The sequence below is a fragment of the Cydia fagiglandana genome, chromosome 8, assembly GCF_963556715.1.
Source record: "Cydia fagiglandana chromosome 8, ilCydFagi1.1, whole genome shotgun sequence".
NCBI lineage: Eukaryota > Metazoa > Arthropoda > Insecta > Lepidoptera > Tortricidae > Cydia > Cydia fagiglandana.
Genome location: NC_085939.1, coordinates 2,875,880 through 2,899,331, shown reverse-complemented (window position 1 = coordinate 2,899,331; position 23,452 = coordinate 2,875,880). Strand labels below are relative to the sequence as shown.

Here is a 23,452-nt window from a genome sequence, read left to right as displayed (position 1 = left end):
TATCTCATAAACCGTGATAGCTAGACAGTTGAAATTTTCATCGATGATGTATTTCTGTTGTCGCTATAACAACAAATACTAAAATTCAGAATAAAATAAAGATTTAAGTGGGGCTCCCATACAACAAACGTGATTTTTGACCGAAGTTAAGCAACGTCGGGCGGGGTCAGTATAATTATACTTGAATGGGTGACCGTTTTTTTTTTTGCGTTATGGCACGGAACCCTTCGTGCGCGAGTCCGACTCGCACTTGCCCGGTTTTTGCTATGATATCTAGACTGGACGCTTTTTTGGCAAAAGGTAAGTAAGTATAATAATATATAAAATATCTTCTATCTACTAAATTTAATGATCGTTTTTACGTGACCGTATTAGGTACAACCAGCTGCACTGACTGAGATAAAGAGCTTGTATCGAAAAATGGTTTTTTTTTTGCAAAAACTTGTTTACTTGTTCTAACTTTTGTTTTGCGTAGACCTCATAAAAATAGTTAGTCCTTTCAGATGTGGTCATATATAAATTGTTTCTCTATTAAAACTATTAAATTAAAACGTTTGTAGGTCTAAACTTCTAAAGTATGGACACTAAGCACGAAGAATTTCGTACATTGGCCCACCATTTCCTATCTCTATAGCACGCACATAATTGTATTGGTTTCCCGCTCGCACTGTGGCATTGACCGCCGGCACATGGGAGGGACAGCAATATAATCACGCTCGTGCGACAGAGATAGAAAGAGTCTGGCCAATGTACGAAATTTTTTGTGCTTAGCGTCCTTACTTTACAGGTACTTTTAGATGGAAATATTATATAACTAATACGGTTAGCTAATATAGCACGCTACGAGGTATGATTTACAGGGAATAACATGATACTTTCATAAAAACAGTTATAATGTGTATGTATAAATCTTACCTATATAAAAGTTTCAAAAAGGTCCCAAATCCACGACAAGTTGCAACTTCACCAGTATATGTTACAGTCATTTTGTTTTTCTACCTAGCTACAATATTTTTTTCAATCGTAACTTAACAGTTTTTATCACAGTAATACACAATTTTAACCGTCTTTCATTCATCGCCCATTTTACGTAAATATTTTGCTTGCGAATTTGTAACTCGTAATATTTTTGTCACACATCCGAAAACTTATCATCCGAAATAAAAGAATGAACATTAATAAATGCAATATTTTTAATATAATAACACATATCACCGCCACGAGGAACTAACACATAAAACTAACTGCGGCATAAGGATGCTGCAGCTGTTATTCAAGCACGACATTGAATAATTTGATAAACACACAAGAACAAAACTTTGCCGCATACATGCCGCATACCTAGCCAATCCGGTTGATTCGGCATACTAAGCGTCATGTCATTAGCGATCGAATGAATGATTCGAATGAGAATGAGAATATTGAGAACTATGATTGAGAATGAAATAAAAAAAAAAACGTAAAAGTGAATGTAGAGTGAATGAACCATCTATTTAACTCATATTTCACTATATTATTTGTATCTTCCAAGGGCCCAACCTTTTCTGTTCTCTTTCAAGGCGCAGCAACCAGTACCATTTCTCTCTCCTCGCTCTTTTAAAAATGCCGTTTGTCAAAAAAGGACAACCATAACAGTTGACAAGGTGGACTTCAAATCAAGTGTTGCCTTTCTTGATGCGCCCAGTCTGTATACGTGTGCGTAAAAGCGTATATGTGTGCTCTTTTAGGGATGTGAAAAGTCGATTTTAATCATGTTATATATCGATAAACGCTACACAGCGGAACGAAATAGCGATTAATTGAAGCTTCAATATCTTCGTTAAACATAAACATAATTGAAATGCTAATGGATAATGAATATATTATAATATAATAATATAATTCAATTATTGCGGAACACCTATTTTAGGAGGTATTTATGTATTTTAATTAAATATCTGAACTTTCCCTTGGTTCCCTGCTGGGGCGTGACTATAAAATTGTGATCTGATAACCACAATAAAGAATAAAAGCGTTTTTGGTCATTTTAGGTATCGTTAAGCCTTTGAAGTTAAATTAAAATTGCAAGAAATGTCGATAGTTTATCGATATGACTTTATCGACATGGCTACAGCAACGTGGGCCGCATTGTTAATCGTACACTAAACAAAAGTGGCAACAGTGACAGCTCGCTGAGACTACGTCTTTATATATTATAAGTCTATGGTATCTTCGTGAGCCTGTGGTGATTGTCTATGCTCAAAAACTTTCAAACAAGGCCCCAACGCTGTCTGTTCTCTTTGACGGCGCAGCAAGTAGTATCATTTCTCTCTCTCTCCTTGCTCTTTTAAAAATGCCGTTTGTCAAAAAAGGGCAATCATACTGTTGACAAGATGGACTTCAAATCCAGGTGTCCCCTTTTTAGGTAGAACCAGGTTGTGAAAGTGTGCGTAAAAACGTATATGTGTGCTCTTTTAGGGATGTGAAAAGTCGATTTTAATCATGTTATATATCGATAAACGCTACACAGCGGAACGAAATAGCGATTAATTGAAGCTTCAATATCTTCGTTAAACATAAACATGATTGAAATGCTAATGGATAATGAATATATTATAATACACGGTGTAACATGAGCAAACCGAATAATTTTAACAGCGTATTCCTGATCATATTTAGAGACAAAAATGTCCTATAAACTTTTTTTTAAAAACGCCTAGTTTCAGAGATAATATCAATTTAAAAATAAACAAGTTTTTGTTGTTACATAATGTAAAAGGCTTTTTTGATGGTAATGTTGCTGCTATGGGACGTAGTCTAAATATCCTTATTGATAGATGTCAAAAAGTGACAAGTAACACTTTGCAAAAAGAAGGCTTTACGAAAAAAAAAAGTAAAAATAAATTTTAAGTAACAAGTTTACCAATAACATTTATTTTTTATGTACAAATACATTCAAAAAATTGAAAAAAAACAAAACAAAAAAAAAATTTTTTTTTGGCGAAATTGACCTAAACTCATATTACATTTTTTCCTTCTTTTGACCTCAGAAATGCGTGGTTAAAATTATTCGGTTTCCTCATGTTACACCGTGTATAATAAAATTATTCATTTATTGCGGAACACCTATTTAAGTAGGTATTTATGTATTTTAATTAAATATCTGAACTTTCCCTTGGTTCCCTGCTGGGGCGTGACTATAAAATTTTGATCTGATAACCACAAAAAAGAATAAAAGCGTTTTTGTTCATTTTAGGTATCGTTAAACCTTTGAAGAAAAATTAAAATTGCAAGAAATGTCGATAGATAATCGATATGACTTTATCGACATGGCTACAGCAAGGTGTTTCCACATTGTTAATCGTACACTAAACAAAAGTGGTTCCAGTGACAGCTCGCTTGGACGTAATCTCTGCATATTATATATCTATGCTTTTAAATCTCAGTCCCATTCAGTTCAGTCCGTTCAGTGTTCAGTCAATCATAGACATAATATATATAGACGGAGTCTCAGCGAGCTGTCACTGTTGCCACTTTTGTTTAGTGTACGATTAACAATGCGGCCCACGTTGCTGTAGCCATGTCGATAAAGTCATATCGATAAACTATCGACATTTCTTGCAATTTTAATTTTACTTCAAAGGCTTAACGATACCTAAAATGACCAAAAACGCTTTTATCTTTATTGTGGTTATCAGATCACAATTTTGTAGTCACGCCCCAGCAGGGAACCAAGGGAAAGTTCAGATATTTAATTAAAATACATAAATACCTCCTAAAATAGGTGTTCCGCAATAATTGAATCATATTATTATATTATAATATATTCATTATCCATTAGCATTTCAATTATGTTTATGTTTAACGAAGATATTGAAGCTTCAATTAATCGCTATTTCGTTCCGCTGTGTAGTGTTTATCGATATATAACATGATTAAAATCGACTTTTCGCATCCCTAAAAGAGCACACATATACGCTTTTACGCACACATATACAGACTGGGCGCATCAAGAAAGGCAACACTTGATTTGAAGTCCACCTTGTCAACAGTATGGTTGTCCTTTTTTGACAAACGGCATTTTTAACGAGCGAGGAGAGAGAAATGATACTAGTTGCTGCGCCTTGAAAGAGAACAGAAAAGGTTGGGCCCTTGAGTCAATTCAATTCACAAAAATGCCAAAATGGCGGAACTTGGGGTTTTCGCGTCGGTGTATTAATTGAAAACTGACTGCCTATCCTTTAGAGATATTCCTAGCAGCCACAGTGTTACATGCCTTTTTATACGTTCTTGTCAATGTATCATTTAGTGTAACTATAAAAGCTATAACAAACTTGAATCATGAGTGAGACTTCAAGAAATGAGTCAAATTCTCCTGACTCGCAAATGCCGGCTCAAGAGGATGATGTTAAATTCCCGCCTTTCCCTGGTAATCAATCTTAAGTAATGGTTTATTATAAATTTGTATTTAAACGCTATTTTTATATTAATCGTAATATGTCAACAACCGTTTCAGAGCCAAAAGATGTTGATTTTGATGAAGATATTCCAGAGGAAGAAAGAAGATATTATATAGATAAATTTCAAGGTATGTTTATAATATGCACACCTAAGCATATTATTTATAATCACTAGTATTTATTACAGTTATATTTACTAAGAATTAACGGTTTTCTTTCTTATTAAAACACAATCATTAATTATTAGAAAACCCTTAATGCTTTTAGTTTGAATTAAGGGAGGAAACCAATATGATTTCAACATGATTTAAAAACAAATATAAAGTAATGGTATTTATACATAACTATTGTCTTTTCAGACTTGAATACAGTAACAAGTCATAGGATGCACTGCACATCTTGTGATCGTCACCTTGGGTGCTCGGCCAGCAATGATGGCAGGATGCGGATGCATCCTATGCTTCGTACGTTAGTATGTAATACATGCTATGCATTCTACAATAGTGGAGAGTTTGAGAAAGGAGATGATGGCTCCGAGTTGTATTGCCGTTGGTGTGGGCAGGGTGGCCAAGTATATTGCTGTTCAGATTGCCCCCATGTGTTTTGTGCGGTGAGTTTCCATTTTAATTCCTGTTTTAATAACTAACTACAGAGTGTAACAGAATAAATAATAGTACTACCATACAGAAAGGACATTTCCTATAAAACTGAAGTTTGACAGGGATTCAGGGACGAATCATGCTATCCCTTGCTAATGTATGGCACTATCCCTTTCGGCTATTTAGGGTTGTCAAAATTCAAGCCATCTGTGGTTGTGCACGCTAAAGGACCTCAAGTGGTGCCAACCCTAATAATTGCTAAGAGCAATGCTGAGCCAAACGGGGCACCATTGGACTCTGCTGAGTTAGCCGGAAAGGCCCCACTGACAGTGCACAAGTTTTATTTTATTATGTGGTTCAGTTTCCAAATAGATAGGCTAAATAATACCATTATTACGATTAGCATGAATTTCAATGTAAAAGTTTGAAGAGAAAATTTAAATGTTTCCCATGTATAAAGGAAATAAAGTATTGAAAATTCTTGATGGATTCTCATAAAGTGTTATTACATTTGCCACAGTTGAGGAACTTTAGTTATAATATTGTATCCATTATATGTTTTTTCTACACTTAAATAAATACTAGTAAAAGTTCAGGAAGTTACATAGACAGTTTTCAATGATTCATGGTTAGTTTCACTAGACTTATATTGGCCGGGACATGGAATGTGATTAGCTTTTATATTGTTTTCAAACTCCCAATTTCACAGGTAAGGTAATCACGGTCTATATCCTGGTTGATACAACTGGTTGGTACAATTGGTATTGATAATTTAAGTTTTTGTTGCAATAAGCATGGTATTTTCAACATCTTTTTCAGAAATGCATCAAACGGAATTTGGGTGTTGCGAAAATTAAGGAAATTGAAAATACCGATGACTGGAAATGTTTCAAGTGCAGCAACAAACCGCTGTGGTACCTTCGAGCGTCATGCTGGGCACTTCTGCGTTATTGTGATTTAAAGAACAGGTAAACACTGGAAATCATCATTGTAGGTATGACCAAGACATGTCTATTGCCCACCTCACACAGTTTATGACACATTACCTACCTAAATATACCTATAAAGATAAAAATAAAAAAAAATAAAAAATGAAACAAATAGAACTGAAAAGCAGAAGAATTAAGAACAAAAACAAAAGTAGAAGACGCTAATATAAAGGAATGGAAACAGCTGGGAGAGGCCTATGTGTCACAAGACACGCCAACCACTAATCCGGACAATCAAAATGTGCTAGTTGATAAGTTAACTTGTTTATATATATAATACCGTTTTAGTTTTTGGCAATAAAGGCTATTATGATATGATTATGACCTACCTAGCTAACTGCTACACCACGGCATCTTGGACACATGGTGGAATTACATCCAACCCTTTTATTTCATCATAAGGGATTATTCATTAATTACGTCATTTCAAATTAGGGGGGGGGGTCTGGACATCGGATGACGGTAGCATGATGTAGGAGGAAACGGGGTCATTCGAAGCATGATTTTTGGATGATTTCAGGGGGGGGGGGGTCAAAAATCGATGACGTAATTTATGGACAGCCCGTCTTGTCGGCGGAGTAACCGCCATTCCGGTCTTCTCTCTGCCACTGTTTTGATACGTCTTACATCACTACGTTGATTTTCTCTATGGTCTGGTCCAAAAACGCATGTCTTGGTCTTCCTCTGCCTCTCTTTCTTCTATTCTTCCTTCAATTAAAGAGTTATCTAAGTATCGTGCTGTATTAATTTTTAACCTACTGACAAATTATGTGTATGAAATGGAATCAAAAAATTGTATGGAAAGACCCATAAATAACAAGTTTAATTAATACATATAATGTATTGCAGGATAACCATGGCTACTCAAGATCCAGTTTTAAAAGAGAAGTACACAACAAGTTGTGCTAGAGATCTATCAGATTGCTGTAAGAATAAAAAAAGAAGAGAAAAACTTGATAGTAAAAAAAAGGAAGAGAAGAAAGAAGCTGAAAATTCAGCGAAAAAAGCAGCTGCAGCTGTTATTTCAAAAATACCGCCCACCATACAGGTATCTTATTAACAAATGTTTAAATTTAATTAGGAAAAGAAGTTACAAAAAAAATAAGAATTTAATTGCACATTAGATTTAATTCTAGGCAATATCCCTTGGACCCGGGTATGTCCTTAAACTACGTCCAGGACCCGGATATGTCCTGAAACTACGTCCAAGACCACCGGTGGACGGGCAGCAGCGTCCCTCAAATTCGGTGTACTCGACTGCGATCGCCAACCCGCCTGCCAAGCGTGGCGATTATGGCATTCACCCCCCATCATGCAGAGCACAATAAAACCACGGCCCCGAGGTTCCGGCGACCCCCGGTGCTCTGGCTATGGTAGCGGTCAGGGCATTAGCGGGGTCAGGGATGCTAAGAATCTCCGGCAAAGATCCGGCTACCCACCCCGACGACTGGCCCTGGTAACACACAACATACGCACTATGAGGACTGACGAAAAGATCTGCGAGCTGGAAGAGGAACTGAGCAGGTTACACTGGGACATTGTAGGGTTATGCGAAGTCCGTAGAGAGGGGGAGGACACGACAACCCTGAAGTCTGGTAACTTGCTCTACCACCGGGAGGGCGACCAACAGTCCCAAGGTGGTGTCGGGTTTCTCGTTCACAAGTCCCTCATAAACAACATAATAACCATCGACAGTGTGTCGAGCAGGGTCGTATACCTAATACTCAGAATATCCAAAAGATATTCGCTGAAGGTCATTTAGGTATACGCACTGACCTCATCACACTCCGATGATGAAGTAGAGGCTATGTATGAGGACGTAAGTAGGGCGATACATACTTCTAAAACCTACTTTACTGTTGTTATGGGGGACTTCAACGCAAAGTTGGGCAAGAGAAGCGGTGATGAGTTGAGAGTGGGGCAATTTGGGTATGGGCAACGGAACCCTAGGGGTCAGAGGCTGGCCGACTTTCTGGAGAGAGAGGAACTCTTCGTGATGAACTCTTTCTTCCAGAAGCCGCCTCACAGGAAATGGACCTGGATGAGTCCTGACGGTTCCACGAGAAACGAGATAGACTTCATCATGACCGACAAGAAACGGATATTCAGCGATGTCTCTGTGATCAACAGGGTAAAGACCGGTAGTGATCACCGAATCGTAAGAGGCTCACTGAATATCAATATTAAACTTGAAAGGTCCAGCCTGATGAAGTCTACGCTCCGACCTACTCGAGCCCATGTTCAAAACCCAGAAAGCTTTCAACTCGAGCTCTCTAACCGCTTTGCTTGCCTAGAGAACTTGGCTTCAGTGGACAAAATCAACGACGGGCTAGTGGAAACTGTCCACACAGTAGGGTCTAAGTTTTTTAGACCCCGCCGTAAAGATAGACCTCAGAAATTGACCGAGCAAACCTTAAACCTCATGGCTGAACGACGCTCGCTACAGTTGCAGTCTCCCGATGACGCGAAGTCATATAGGCAACTCAATAGACGTATATCTAAGTCCTTGCGACATGATCTGCGTCTCTTTAATACGGTTAGTATTAAAGAGACTATTGAGCGAAACCAAGGCTCCAAAGTGTTCGCAAAGGACAAGTCTATTGGGCAAAGCCAGCTGACGAAGCTGAAACGGGAAGATGGCAGCATAGCGTCGAGCAAAGCGGAGGTTTTAGGCGAGATCGAGAGGTTCTATGGACAGTTATACACTTCGATCGCAAAGCCCGTTGACAGCTTGGTAGGAGATCCAAGAGCCAAGCTGTCCCGACATTATACCGAAGATATCCCGGACATCAGTCTGTACGAGATTAGGATGGCCCTGAAGCAACTTAAGAACAACAAGGCGCCGGGCAAAGACGGAATCACTTCAGAGCTTCTGAGAGCGGGTGGAACACCGGTACTTAAAGTCCTCCAGAAGCTCTTTAATTCCGTCTTGTCCGAGGGCAAAACGCCTGAAACATTGAATAGAGGCGAGGTGGTGCTGTTTTTCAAAAAAGGTGATAACAGCCTATTGAAGAACTACAGACCCATCACGCTTCTGAGCCATGTCTATAAGCTGTTTTCAAGGGTCATCACGAACCGTCTCGAACACAGACTTGATGACTTCCAGCCTCCCGAACAAGCCGGGTTTCGAAAAGGCTATAGTACCATAGACCACATCCATACGCTGCGGCAAGTTATACAGAAGAGTATAACTTACCATTATGCTTAGCGTTTGTGGACTATGAAACATGGGCGGTGCTTGAGTCTCTTCAGCGACGCCATATTGACTATCGGTACATCGAAGTGTTGAAGTATTTGTATAGTAACGCCACCATGTCGGTCCGAGTACAGGAGCAGTGCACGAAGGCGATTCCATTGCAAAGAGGCGTAAGGCAGGGAGACGTTATCTCTCCGAAACTGTTTACTGTCGTAATGGAAGATACCTTCAAGCTCCTGGAATGGCAAGGACTTGGCATCAACATCAACGGCGAATATATCACTCACCTTCGGTTTGCCGACGATATCGTAGTCATGGCAAAGTCGATGGAGGAACTCAGCATGATGCTCGATGACCTCAACCGAGTTTCACAACGGGTGGGCTTGAAAATGAACATGGACAAGACGAAACTTATGTCAAATGCCAATGTTGTGCCCATCCCAGTCTCTGTTGGGAACTCGGTACTCGAAGTTGTTGACTCGTACATCTACCTAGGACAAGTAGTCCAATTAGGTAGGTCCAACTTCGAGAAGGAGGTCAACCGCCGAATCCAACTCGGTTGGGCAGCGTTCGGGAAACTACGTAATGTCTTTTCGTCCGACATACCTCAGTGCCTCAAGACGAAAGTCTTTAATCAATGTGTGTTACCAGTGATGACCTACGGCTCCGAAACGTGGTCTTTCACTATCGGCCTCATCTCAAAATTCAAAATCGCTCAACGAGCTATGGAGAGGGCTATGCTCGGAGTTTCTCTGCGTGATCGAATCAGAAATGAGGAGATCCGTAGACGAACTAAAGTCACCGACATAGCCCACCGGATTAGCAGGCTGAAGTGGCAATGGGCAGGCCACATTGCGCGCAGAGAAGATGGCCGATGGGGTCGAAAAGTGCTCGAGTGGAGACCACGGACTAGCAAGCGCAGCGTAGGACGTCCACCCACAAGATGGACGGACGACCTTGTTAAAGCCGCCGGAAGACGCTGGATGCGGGTGGCTTCCAACCGGTACGAATGGAGGTCCAAGGGGGAGGCCTATGTTCAGCAGTGGACGTCTTATGGCTGAGATGATGAATATCCCTTATTCAATTCAAAGGTGTATGTGAAGTTCCCAATCCGCATTGGGCTAGCGTGGGGACTATAGCCCAATCCCTCTCGCGCATGAGAGGAGGCCTGTGCTCAGCAGTGGGACGTATATAGGCTGAAATGATTATATCCCTTGTGTTGTCTATTTAGTAAGTATATAAAACTGGAGATGGGCCTAATATGGACTTTGCCGAATACGAATATTCGGCCGAATGTTCGGTTCAAATCACACTGAACCGAATATTCGGTTGTACTGGTAGCTACGTGACGAAATCGCGGAGTGAGACACACCTGTCATGGTCGTAATTAAAACTTATGATTTCTTCTAGGTGAAGAAGTTCGCATCAATCAACACGGATGACAAACCTGAGAAGAAAGCAGCTAAAAGATCATTAAGTCCCAAGCCAAAATCCGTATACCTTAAAAATCCGATCGCAGTGGCCGGCGCTAAAACTTATAGTGGGTTTTCACCAATGCCGAAAAAAATTAGGGTATGTATTAATATTTTGTTTTATATACCACGTCGGTGGTAAACAATACGGCCCGCCCCTTTCATTCCCATCCATTTCAATGATACTCTTCTTTTCATCACTTTTTTACAGTACAAACAAATACAAAATTCTTTACAAAATTCTTTATTTCATTATTTCTTTTATTTCTTTATTTCATTAAAAACCATTACATATTTTTACCAATGGCTGGTGTCTCCCTGTAAGTTATTTACAAAATAACCTGTGCTGGGAGGCACCGCTCTTCCATATCTAATTTACAATTTATTTAGTAATTATACTATCATATACCTAACTATTATGTGTGTGTGTGCGTGTGTTAGTACAGTTACAATGGCTCTTTAAATTTTCGACATTTAACTCGGCTCTGCTATGCCTCAACCGGGTTTCATAATATGACGTATATTTTTGTATACCCATGTTATTCAGCACCGATAGATGAAATGGCATAGGCTCGGAAAATGCGGGAAAGTAGCACCATATGTACTGTAAAAACTAGAGATGCAACGGATAGTTGTTTGGCCGGATACCGGATACCGGATATCCGGCCTCGACACTGGCCGAATATCCGGTATCCGGCCGCCGGATATTCGGCCGGCGGAGCTATACCTACATTTCGGTTTTTCGGGTGCGCATTCTGCAGGTTTGACCTGTTTCCTAGTAAACGTTCGCGCGGACTCATTTTCTAGGTTCGAAATGAGCACGCGTGCAAGTCAGTGGAATGATTAAATTGTTTTAAAATAATAAACAAGTACGATTATGACCGTGTCTGTTTCTCAAATCCAAGTCGTTTACTCCGAAATCAAGCAATGTTATTATCCGGTATCCGGCCGGATACCAGGTCACTATCCGGTATCCGGCCGGATAGTAAAATAATGGCCGGATAGGCCGGATACCGGATAGTAACCGGATATCCGGTGCATCTCTAGTAAAAACATTGTGTGTGACATGGGGAGTATTAAAATTGTAAACTCTCATGTTTCTGTGATTGTGTTTCGGTTGACTCGTTCACAATTTTGCCCGTACCTTATAGCAATATGTGCAATTTTTGTTTCCAGATGACATCTACTCCAAATATATTAAGTCCTGTTCGATTTCTGGCGGAACGCAAAGTTGTCAACAACACACCTCTACGCATAAGGCCTAAGGGACCACAGATGCCGGTCCCAGTCATGACTCCATTCAATGGATACAACAGTGCACCCTCATATAATAATTTCATAAATGATAACATAAATTTATCTTTGGAGAATTTAACTCAGGTATGCATTATAATGTTTTTACTTGGAAAAATACATTTAAGTATATCTTGCAGAACATATTTATGCACCTGTTTGGTTCTGATGATAGACCGAAAAAGCCAGGCATTCAGAGCAGAAACGTCAGTCACCCAATCTCCCTATATTCCTCAGTTACAAATTATATTATTATGATTCGTTTAAAATGTTTTAGTTAGGTATTGTATCGTTTGTCGAATAGCATCAATCTATCTACGTTATCTATCAGTTACGAAGAGTCAAGCTCGTAGGTACCAATGAGTCAAGACCTTACGAAATATTGAAAGCCTTTGTTTCCTCTCAGTGTAGGATGGTAGGTAATAATAGGCACTTTCATAATAACTATTCAAACTAATACCCGTGCCAACACTTGGACTTAGGCTGTGGCAGATCCCAGTGTTAAAATGAAAGTTGTGACATTTATTTAAGCTATTTTCAATAGCAGTTTCATGTCATAATTGATATTTCGAAGGGATTGGACATGGCGGCGGCAGCAGCGGCGGCAATGAATAATGGCCAGGAAGATGATGTGGTCTGCACACCCGATTTTCCTTTGGAGCCACTGTGCGAGGTAAGTTTTACGAACTAAGTTTAGTGCAAGCAAGAGATTCAGATGTAGCAGGGCTAGTAGGGTTTGGATCAAGACTCATTAAGGTCTCTGCCCACTACACCGTATGATACCATGACCGTGCTATGAACGTATCAGGCACGGAATGTAACGCGATACGGCCTACTATGCCCACTACACCGTATCCACATTGTACATAACGGGTTTAGTGCCCGTAGTAACCGCGCATCATCCCCATAGCATATCCGCCTATGATCCCCGTAGCATCCGCGTTTCATCCCCTTAGTACCCGCGTTTTATTCGCGAGAGCAATACTCGTTAGAAAGAGCCAGCGATTAGTTATCAGAGTGGTAAGAGCGAGCAAGAAATATAGCAACGCGTTTATAACGGGCTTAGAACGGTCACCATACGCGGTTTAAACCCGTATGCCCACCGTTTCGCCGCCTGCACGCACCATTCTGGCAACGTTGCGTGCCATGCACGGAGCGTTTCGGCACCGGCAAAATATCCTCGCCGACTATTTTTGCCGGTCCGTGCATGGCACGCGACGGGTATGGTCGGTGACGGAACGGGCTAGTGGGCAAAGTCTCATACAAAGAATATATTTTTGCCTGACACGTTCATAGCACGGTATGATACGGTGTAGTGGGCAGAGACCTTTAAGATCACCAAATTGCGGATTGCGAAAGTGCGAAAATGGGGATTGTGATTGTATATAGAAGCGGTCCCCCACAATCGTCTTCATTTTTACCCAATTTGGCAGGTGACAGAGGACCCGGGCGACGACGACGTGCAATGCATGACCCCCATACACAACACGAACATTCTCAAATCGAGCCACCCGCCCCCTCTGGTGCCGCGCACGGCGAGCAACCTGCCCGACCTCTCCGCCGACAACATCATACAGATGACCGAGAACGACGTCACCGTCAACGCGCAGACGGGCGGCCTCAAGTTCCGCGTCGACCCGCAAACCCTGTCCTCCAACAAGATGTACCGGCTCCCCGACGGCCGGATCTTCGCCATCAACGCCAACCCGAACATGCCCGGCGGGTACTCGGCCACCATCGTCGCCGTCACCGAGAACGCCACCAAGAACCTGCCCAAAGGCGCCGTGTACTCGGCCAAGCTCAGCGCCGTGCCCGCCAAGCCGGCGCCGACCGCCTCCCCCTCCCCCCGCGCGCGCGCGCCGCCCCGCCCGCGCCGCGCGCCCGCCGGCCGCGTCACGCGCGGCACCGAGACCGTCACCCGCGAGTGCGACCTCGAGGTGCCCGTCGAGTGGTACAGGTACAACCTGGTGGACGCCGTCGACGCCCTCGAGTATTCCCTGTCGCGTTTGAACAAGTTGAAGAGGGACGCGACGACGGTCCACCTGCGGACGCGGACCGTGGGCGAGATGCGGGGCCTGCACAGGACGCTCGAGCGGCTGTTGCACACCTCCACCACCAGGTTCAACGAGATCAGGGACAACCTGAACAAGGGGCTCAAACAGTACCTGGCCAAGAAGGCGGGGACCGCGCCCGGCAGCATCAGCGACGAGGACGACGACGACGACGATGTAGAGATATTGCCCAATCCGGCCGAAAATGATGATCCGATTTTCATAGACGAGAATTCGGTAGATTCTAACGCCAACGATACGAACTCCGTTGACCGGCAGGAGGTCGATTTGACGGAGGCGATTAGTAACAGTGAGCTGAATGACAGCGGAGATAAGTCCGTTGAGATGTTGGATGACAACTTTTTGAAGGCGAACGAGGAGATGGACGATAGATCCAGTGAAAAGAATGACGCGGCGTCGAAACCTGAGGATGTTGACCCCCTTGAAACTGCTGAAGTCGATCAAACTGAAGATAATACATCGGGTGAAAAGAAGGATGCCCCATCCAAAATATCCAAAGACACTAATCCTCTCGATGACAAAGATTCTGACAAAATCCACGAAAACAATAATATGTCCATAGACGAAGATAAGGAAACTGAAAATGCCAACCCTGAAGAAGACGAACTGGACCATAATAAGCAAGAACAAAATGAAGATATTAGTGTTGGAAATAACAAAATTCAAATTAGTAATGTTAAGAGTGAATCCTTAGAAACAACAGAGAACAAACCCGTAAACGGTTCAGGAGAACATGCGAAAGTAGATTCCGATGGACAAAAAGAAGACAATGTTGATACATCTGACGACAAAAAACAAGAAATTGACGATATCAAAAATGATAATCAAGACAATGATGATAAAATTCAGGATGCTGAAATGAGTGAAGAAATGATCCAGAATCTGCTAGAAGGTGACGACGGTGACAATGATGATGATACACAAACAATGAATAGTCAAGAAATAATAGGTGTGTAAACGTTTCTCGGAAACTAGAAGGATTTTTATAATATGCATAAGTTTCATAAACCTAAATAAATTGTATGTAAGGCACTGGTCCCAGCGCGAGCTAGTAAGCCATGAGCTATCGGCTATAAACACGAACAAAAGATAAGCCACTCCCGTGTAAATAAAAGAGACACGGCGATATTTATAGCTCACCGCTGGGCGAGTAACTATAAATATCGCCGTGTCTCTTTTACTTACACGGGAGTGCTTATCTTTTGTTCGTGTTTATAGCCGATAGCTCATAGCTTACTAGCTCGCGGTGGGACCAGTGCCTAAGAGATAAAGATTTATTACATAGCATATGTTAATTTTAGGCAAGTAAAATATCATTCCTAGGCATTATTCATAAACTTCCTTTTTACAAGCTGTATTCACTTGTATGTTTTAGTCACAATATGGTTCTGCAGTATCCGTTATCAAATGTGTGCATGTTTAATCCATTTACAAATTAATCCAACTGTAAGTTATTCATTTCAAATATGAAACTGAAAGCTAGGTAAAGTCGTTGAATTTTGCTTTTATGTCACTTCGTACCTTGTCACAGTGATAATAAATATAATAATATGAAATCCTTAGTTTTCATACTGATTCCCACTGTGACAAGGTACGAATTTTTCACAGGAGTCAAATGGACTGTATGTTTATTTTTTATATTATAGGACAATACCGCTCAGTTCCAATCCCAATCGTAAATTCTGCGGCTTTAGTGAAAAAAGGTACAAGTCTCGGGCAGCGCAGGTATAAAAGGGTGTAAGGTCCGCGTAACACTTATGCCCTTTTAGACCTAAGCTCCGCGAGACTTGTATCCTTTTTCACTAGGGCTACAGAATTGATCCTTAGTTGACGTGTCCGATTGTTTAAAACACAGAAATAAGTTTTTTTTAAAGTGAACTAGCTTTACAACTAAACAAAAAAACAAGTAAACAACAACGACAAGACGGGAGTGGGACGCGCCTATATGAACTATTTAGAAAGATCGCACCATAATAAATAATAGTACAGTAACAAGAACTGCCAAACCGATATCCAGTGTTATTTGTGTACTAATTTATAATCATATATACATTAATTAGGAATTTGATTCCTTTTAAGTCAACATTGTGAAAATTGGTCATCAGATCGTACAAACAAAGTGAACGCACTTTTTCTTGAATATGTATCTTTAATTTGATCTGAGTTTTTGCTTATACATATTTTAGCATGTGATGTAAATATAGGTAGGTAGGTCAAACTTTCAAAAAAAATATTTTTCATTGGCAATGCAATTATGTAGTTTTGATAGACAAATATTCTGGAGACTCTATTTTAAGTATTATTATTTTTTTCAGTTCAGTCACTACCAACTGTTATAACTTAGAAGTTTTTTGCTTTTGACATCGTATGATGCCAGCAGTTTACTTCGTGGTTTGTTATCATTTTGTATGGATCCATCACTTTCTTTTGGCAAATATACGGCCACGTGGGTTGCTGGCATTATAATGATATCAATGTCAATAACTGGCGGTGCAACTAAGTGAACACTAAGAGTTATGCCATAGTATCATGACCATGAAAGTCTCCGGTAGACTTTTATTTGTTGTTTCTGCGTTTAACGATGTTATTTTTGGTAGATTTACAGTGAATTTGTTTTTCTTTTTGTTCAGATATTTTTTTATTAAATATAGCTTTTGGTTGAAATTTTCTGAGGTGAGTTATTGGGCTTAAGAGCGCTCTTACAAGAAAAGTCGAAATAATGCAAAATTGATGATACTAGTCGACGAAATTCAGGACTTTGTGCTCATTATTAGAAACAATGAGTACTTGTTCCAGTAAAAGCGTCTTCTTATCTTTTTAAATATCGTTGTAAATATTAGAAAAAGGACTTATTAAATTAGTAATGAATTTTTTTCTGATGGTCGTTTCCGAAAAACCCCGTGAAGCACTGAACGGCAAGCTCTTATTTGGAAATGTTGAGAAGTTTACTCTGCTCAACCTGGCTATTTTGTATTACTAATACCCTGTACTTTAGGCATATCAAACGATATTTTTCCTACACACCTTTGAGAAAGAGAAAATCAAAGTAAAACGAACTCAATTTTCTCTCCGAAACAAGTGTCAATTTCTACGAAAATCTACTTAATATCGAAGTCATTTTCATACTCATGCAATCTGCAACGTTTGCTTATACTGTTGGTATACATTAGTGTTTATGAAATTCTACTATAATTTTTTGGCAATTTTTTGAAAACTACTCTATATTACCGATGACGCGCGCTCGCCAGCTCAGTGCCGCGGCAGAGCTTGTACAGGTAGGACGTGTGTCGGTCGGCTCCGCACATTTTCAACGGCGACGACGAGGTTTTTTATCATTGTGTGCGGCGGGCGCCGTGTAAAACGCTATACTGTGTGCGTGTAAACCGCAACGAGAGACTTTGATCCTAGCACTGTTTTTATAGTATTATAATTTATAATGGTACAGTTTAATAAACTACCGGACAGGATTAAAAATATTTGAAACGACCTGACATTCTATATGTATTTATTTGACTCAATATAGCACTCAGGGTCTGATGATGGAGCCGGAAGGTGGTCACCGGTACCAATCAACCATGCAACTAAACCACTTTGTGTTTAGGCTCGTTTTATTCATCTCAACAAGATCTTTGACACAAGATAGTACTCAGGGTCTGATGATGGAGCCGGAAGGTGGTCACTGGTACCAATCAACCATGCAACTAAACCACTTCGTGTTTGGGCACGTTTGATTCGGCTCAACAAGATCTTTGACTTAAGATAGTACTCTGGGTCTGATGATGGAGCCGGAAGGTGGTCACCAGTACCAGTCAACCATGCAACTAAACCACTTCGTGTTTAGGCTCGTTTTATTCGTCTCAACAAGATCTTTGACACAAGATAGTACTCAGGGTCTGATGATGGAGCCGGAAGGTGGTCACCGGTACCAATCAACCATGCAACTAAACTACTTCGTGTTTGGGCTCGTTTGATTCGTCTCAACAAGATCTTTGACACAAGATAGTACTCAGGGTCTGATGATGGAGCCGGAAGGTGGTCACCGGTACCAATCAACCATGCAACTAAACCACTTCGTGTTTAGGCTCGTTTTATTCGTCTCAACAAGACCTTTGACACAAGATAGTACTCAGGGTCTGATGATGGAGCCGGAATGTGGTCACCGGTACTAATCAACCATGCAACTAAACCATTTCGTGTTTGGGCTCGTTTGATTCGTCTCAACAAGATCTTTGACACAAGATAGTATTCAGAGTCTGATGATGGAGCTAGAAGGTGGTCACCGGTACCAATCAACCATGCAACTAAACCACTTCGTGTTTAGGCTCGTTTTATTCGTCTCAACAAGATCTTTGACACAAGATAGTACTCTGGGTCTGATGATGGAGCTGGACTGTGTCCACGGGTACCAGTCTACCATGTAACTGAACCACTTCGTGTTTGGGCTCGTTTGATTCGTCGCAACAAGATCTTTGACACAAGATACTACTCAGGGTCTGATGATGGAGCTCGAAGGTGGCGACGGGTACCAGTCTATCACATAACTGAACCACTTCGTGTTTGGGCTTCGTGTTTGGTTTATCACCTAGTGTCAAAGATCTTGTTGAGACGAATCAAACGAGCCTAAACACGAAGTGGTTTAGTTGCATGGTTGATTGGTACCGGTGACCACCTTCCAGCTCCATCATCAGACTCTGAGTATCACCTAGTGTCAAAGATCTTGTTGAGACTAATCAAACGAGCCTAAACATGAAGTGGTTTAGTTGCATGGTTGATTGGTACCGGTGACCACCTTCCGGCTCCATCATCAGACTCTGAGTATCACCTAGTGTCAAAGATCTTGTTGAGACTAGTCAAACGAGCCTAAACATGAAGTGGTTTAGTTGCATGGTTGATTGGTACCGGTAACCAACTTCCAGCTCCATCATCAGCCTCTGAGTATCACCTAGTGTCAAAGATCTAGTTGAGATGAATAAAACGAGCCTAAACACGATGTGGTTTAGTTGTATGGTTGATTGGTAATGGTGACCACCTTCCAGCTCCATCATCAGACCCTGAGTACTGTCTTGTGTCAAAGATCTTGTTGAGACGAATCAAACGAGCCCAAACACGAAATTGTTTAGTTACATGAGAGACTGGTACCCGTGGCCTCCTTCCAGCTCCATGATCAGACCCTGTGTATCTTCAGTGTCAAAGATCTTGTTGAGACGAATCAAACGAGCCCAAACACGAAGTGGTTTAGTTACATGATAGACTGGTACCCGTGGCCACCTTCCAGCTCCATCATCAGACCCTGTGTATCTTCAGTTTCTTGTAACTTGTTTCTTGTAAATAAGCGAGTACCTATAATTTTTTCGAGTAATATACGTTCATAAGTACGAGTATGGGGCTATTCATAAATTACGTCGTTTCAAATGGGAGGAGGGGGGGTCTGGACATCGGATGATGGTAGCATGACGTAGGAGGAAACAGAGTCATCCGAAGCATGATTTTTGGATGATTTGAGGGATGGGGGGGTCAAAAATAGATGACGTAATTTATGAACAGCCCCTATGTACATTTGCACTGCATTTAGTATTTTCGTACTTACCAAATAACGGTTTTAGGACTTTATAAGTTAAGTACAGTTAGTGTTGTTATGGTTAATTTCAATATGCTTCGCGAAGGATCAAGAATGTTTAATCCATCATTGTAGTGCGAGTGTAGTAGAAGGGATCGGAATACTGAGCTCGCACGGCCTGCCGCAGCGCGTAAAATACCTAAACTCGCTCAACCCCGAAATGTAATAGCACTCTTAAACCTTAATCTGTTGAACAAAAGCCTTTGTTTCTTTTATGCAAGAGTGGTCAGCTCCCATTTTCTGCACTGTGGAAATCAACTATGTCGTTTAATAAAAAGCAACTATCGTGATAGTTGGTACTAAGGTTTAAATAACAGCTCATTCGGAGATAACACGTTTCGGTCGTTTGCGTGATATAAAAGGATCGGTCGCCCACATTCAGGTAAACATTTTTGGAGACTTGTTATCTTTGAATGAGCTGGTGCATGATGTTGCCATTCCCGTTCATTTATGACGGTAGCAGTTGTAGCAACCGCTACATAAATGAAACAATACCCTTTTTAACAGATTAGGAGCCCAAAACTTCACCCCAGAAATTTCCAACTATACGTAAGTTGTCTTAGAAGTGGTCAGAATTTCGTTTTTTTTGGAATGCAAGCTCAACCGTTTACCTGCATATAAGATGGAGGTATGTGATCATAAGTGCTAAGAGAAAGTGTATACTGATACTAGCCGTGTTACTAGGTTGAGCAACTAATATGGATGCAATTTAAATGTCTTACGAATTATGTTTGTGATAATTTGGTATTGATTAAGTTTCTATGTTATGAGTTAATTGAGTACATTTCACATATAAATGTTAGACCTTAAGTTCATAGCGATTAATACGAATATTGTATATAATTACAAAAATAACACATTTATACCCCAAAATATGTATGTCCATTCAGTGTATTTTTTATTATTAGTTTGGGATTAAATTAGCTCTCAGTACTTGACGCGCCTGTTTTATTCTACTAAGCCCCACTTGCACCATCCCACTAAGCCGGGGTTAAGCGGTTAAACCGTAAACCTTGTGTCAAATTGTATTGGTTACCATGGTAACTCCAGGTTTAACCGGTTAATCCCGGGTTAGAGGAATGGTGCAAGTGAGCCTAACACATGAAAATAAACCCCGTTTAGTGGACACACCATAGAGTTAGACCAAGAGAAGTCTGTAGCGATTTTGATAGCCCCCGCAGTGCAACTGTTATTTATACGTCATAAGTTCATAGGTGTTGGACGTTTAAAATGACACTTGCACGGCGTAAATAATCGCTGCAGACTTTTTAGACCAAGACCCCCGCCGCGTCTGTCTGTATGTTCGAGATAAACTCAAAAGATTCTAAACGGTTTTTCATGCGGTTTTCACCTATCAATAGTGATTATAGAGGAAGGTTTAGGTGTATAATTTGTTAGGGGCTATCCATAAATTAAGTCATGTTTCGAATGAACCCGTTTCCTCCTCCCGTCATGCTACCATCACTCGACGTCCAGACCGCCCACCTAATTTGAAATGACGTAATTTATGAATAGCCCCTTACGGGTAAACCGTGCGCAATCGGGGCGGGTCGCTAGTAATTCAATAAAACACCGAAATGATTGTGAAATAACTTTATTTCAAATTGACATATTATAACTGTATGTATACCTAAAATAACTAGGTACAAATGCAAACAATATTAATAAGTAGTAACAGTCAAACTGTTAAATAAATATTAATTGATTAAAAAACTCGATTCTATTAGTAAATAAAAAAAGCACTTAAAATATCACAATTGTGTACCCATTATTACAACATTAAACTTATTCGACATTACAACTATGTTTGTGATATAGGTGTCAGGAAATGAATGCTCAAAAAACGTTGTAGAGGGAAATGCTAGGAACACAATTTTTGACTCCGTAACTTTGTTTGGACTAGTCAGGAGGTGAACATATCAAAAGTCCCCGGCTGTAGCCCCGGTGCTGGTGGGTAGAGGGGGGTAAGAAGGTCGAATTTTTCGGTTTTTCATTGATATCTTGGAAACTTTGCGTCTTAGCGACATGACTACTAAGACAAACCGAAAGCTGATAAAATTAGTTACAAGTTTTATCCAGTCAAGTTTTTCGATATCTTGAATAGTTTTTGAGATACCCGCTCTTAAAAAGTTTATTTAGGGATTTTAATTTTATCTTGATATCTACATCAGTGAAGCTGTTAGGCCATGTTTGGTATCATTTTCGTATAAATCGGGGATGCCGAATTCATTTATGGTATCACATTGACACTATTTCGAAGTAAAACCAAAATTTAAAAAAACATATTTTTTTTAATCCCTCTTCACGCTTAAACAGCTGAACCAATTTCGTTGAAATTTGATATAGAAATAGTTTCAGTCTCGACAAAGGACATAAGATAGTTTTTATAACCAAAAACATCTTTTGAGGGTGTGAAAAGTGGGGTGGAAGTTTGTATGGAGAGTCAATAACCGCTGAACCGGTTTAGATGAAATTTGGGGTGGTATACATCTGTGATTTAGATGAAAATGATACCAAACATGACTTCAAACCTTACCTTAAGCAGTATTAACCTCAGGAATTCAGTTTCGTCGACGAAGTTGAATTCCCCCCATACTCCATTTCACAACTTTAAAGGATGATTATTGAGATAAAAAGTATCTTATGTCCTGTCTTGGGACTCGAAATATCTGTACACCAAATTTCAATTAAATCGGTTGAGCGGTTTAAACGTGAAGAGGAATTAAAAAAAAAAGATATTTGTTTAAAGTTTACATGTTCTTTCTTAGGAATGGTGTCAATGTGATACCAAAAATGAATTCAGCACCCCCGACTTATACGAAAATGATACCAAACACGGCCTAAGAGCTTCACTAATGTAGATATCAAGATAAAATTGAAAGCCTTAAATAAACTTTCAAGAGCGGAAATCTCAAAAACTATTAAAGATATCGAAAAACTTGACTGAATAAAACTTGTAACAAATTTTATCAGCTTTTGGTTTGTCTTAGTAGTCATGTCGTTAAGACGCAAAGTTTCCAAGATATAAGTGAAAAACCGAAAAATGAGACCTTCTTTCCCCCCTCTACGCCCCAGCACCGGGGCTACGGCCGGGGACTTTTGATATGTTCACCTCCTAACTAGTCCAAACAAAGCTACGGAGTCAAAAATTGTGTTCCTAGCATTTCCCTCTATAACTTCTTATTGCTTGGCCTAATATCAATTTAAACATGTAATTGTCACGAATTAAAAACATTAACTTACTTTTTAGACATCTAGTATATATATCTACATAGGCACGATTCGGATCTTATTTGAGACTTTACAATTGACCTTATCATAGACAAAGGAAACCTTTATTCACCATTACGATGTGGAGTAATCCAAATAAGGTGTATTCTAGTAATTTTAAAACTGGGTTACCCCAAAAATCATTTAAAAATCACTCGTATTCCGTTGTAATGAGAGTCCCATTTAGGTATAGCTCCCTTTTTAGTGATTTTCCTTACGGAATTATTCGAATACACCTTAGCGTTAAGTTTACTATGGAAGGTAGAGATTCTACTTCTACACTCCATAAAGTTTACATTCAGAATGTGTCACTTGTACGTCAATGGAGCGCAGCGTCCATCTGGTGAAAAAAGTACGAACTGGTTGTGATTAAAAAATCGTATACACTATTTTAACATTTTTAACGTCTAAGCAAATAAACACGATTCAACAGATGTTCTTCATTTCAAACAAAATTGTTCGACATTGTCATTGTATGTTGGCAGTGAAAGAGTTCATATAGATA

The 23,452-nt window shown here is 40.2% G+C and overlaps 2 protein-coding genes across 5 annotated transcripts in view; one reads left to right on the top strand and one right to left on the bottom strand.

The window, feature by feature from the left end:
- Nucleotides 1-1,367, bottom strand: part of LOC134666480 (bestrophin-2-like) — a 40,153-nt gene extending 38,786 nt beyond the window's left edge. For all 4 annotated transcript variants that reach the window (XM_063523657.1, XM_063523660.1, XM_063523658.1 and 1 more), the window contains exon 1: nucleotides 916-1,367. In XM_063523657.1, coding sequence (XP_063379727.1) covers nucleotides 916-986 — 71 coding nt within the window. In that variant the 5' untranslated portion in view covers nucleotides 987-1,367. The remainder of the gene's footprint in view (nucleotides 1-915) is intronic.
- Nucleotides 1,368-4,137: 2,770 nt separating this feature from the next.
- Nucleotides 4,138-15,089, top strand: LOC134666477 (uncharacterized). Its single transcript, XM_063523651.1, has 9 exons — nucleotides 4,138-4,408; nucleotides 4,496-4,567; nucleotides 4,799-5,049; nucleotides 5,858-6,006; nucleotides 6,877-7,075; nucleotides 10,634-10,795; nucleotides 11,872-12,075; nucleotides 12,563-12,661; nucleotides 13,422-15,089. Exons 1-9 carry the CDS (start codon nucleotides 4,321-4,323, stop codon nucleotides 15,015-15,017), a joined length of 2,820 nt encoding a protein of 939 aa, XP_063379721.1. The 5' UTR covers nucleotides 4,138-4,320; the 3' UTR covers nucleotides 15,018-15,089.
- The last annotated feature ends 8,363 nt before the right edge of the window (nucleotides 15,090-23,452 follow it).

Bases quoted from the DNA above. Each gene is read 5' to 3' on its own strand.
- LOC134666477 (XM_063523651.1), top strand. From the start codon at position 4,321: ATGAGTGAGACTTCAAGAAATGAGTCAAATTCTCCTGACTCGCAAATG. The intron at 4,568-4,798 runs GTATGTTTATAA...TTGTCTTTTCAG, and splicing joins TTATATAGATAAATTTCAAG to ACTTGAATACAGTAACAAGT. The intron at 10,796-11,871 runs GTATGTATTAAT...TTTTGTTTCCAG, and splicing joins CAATGCCGAAAAAAATTAGG to ATGACATCTACTCCAAATAT.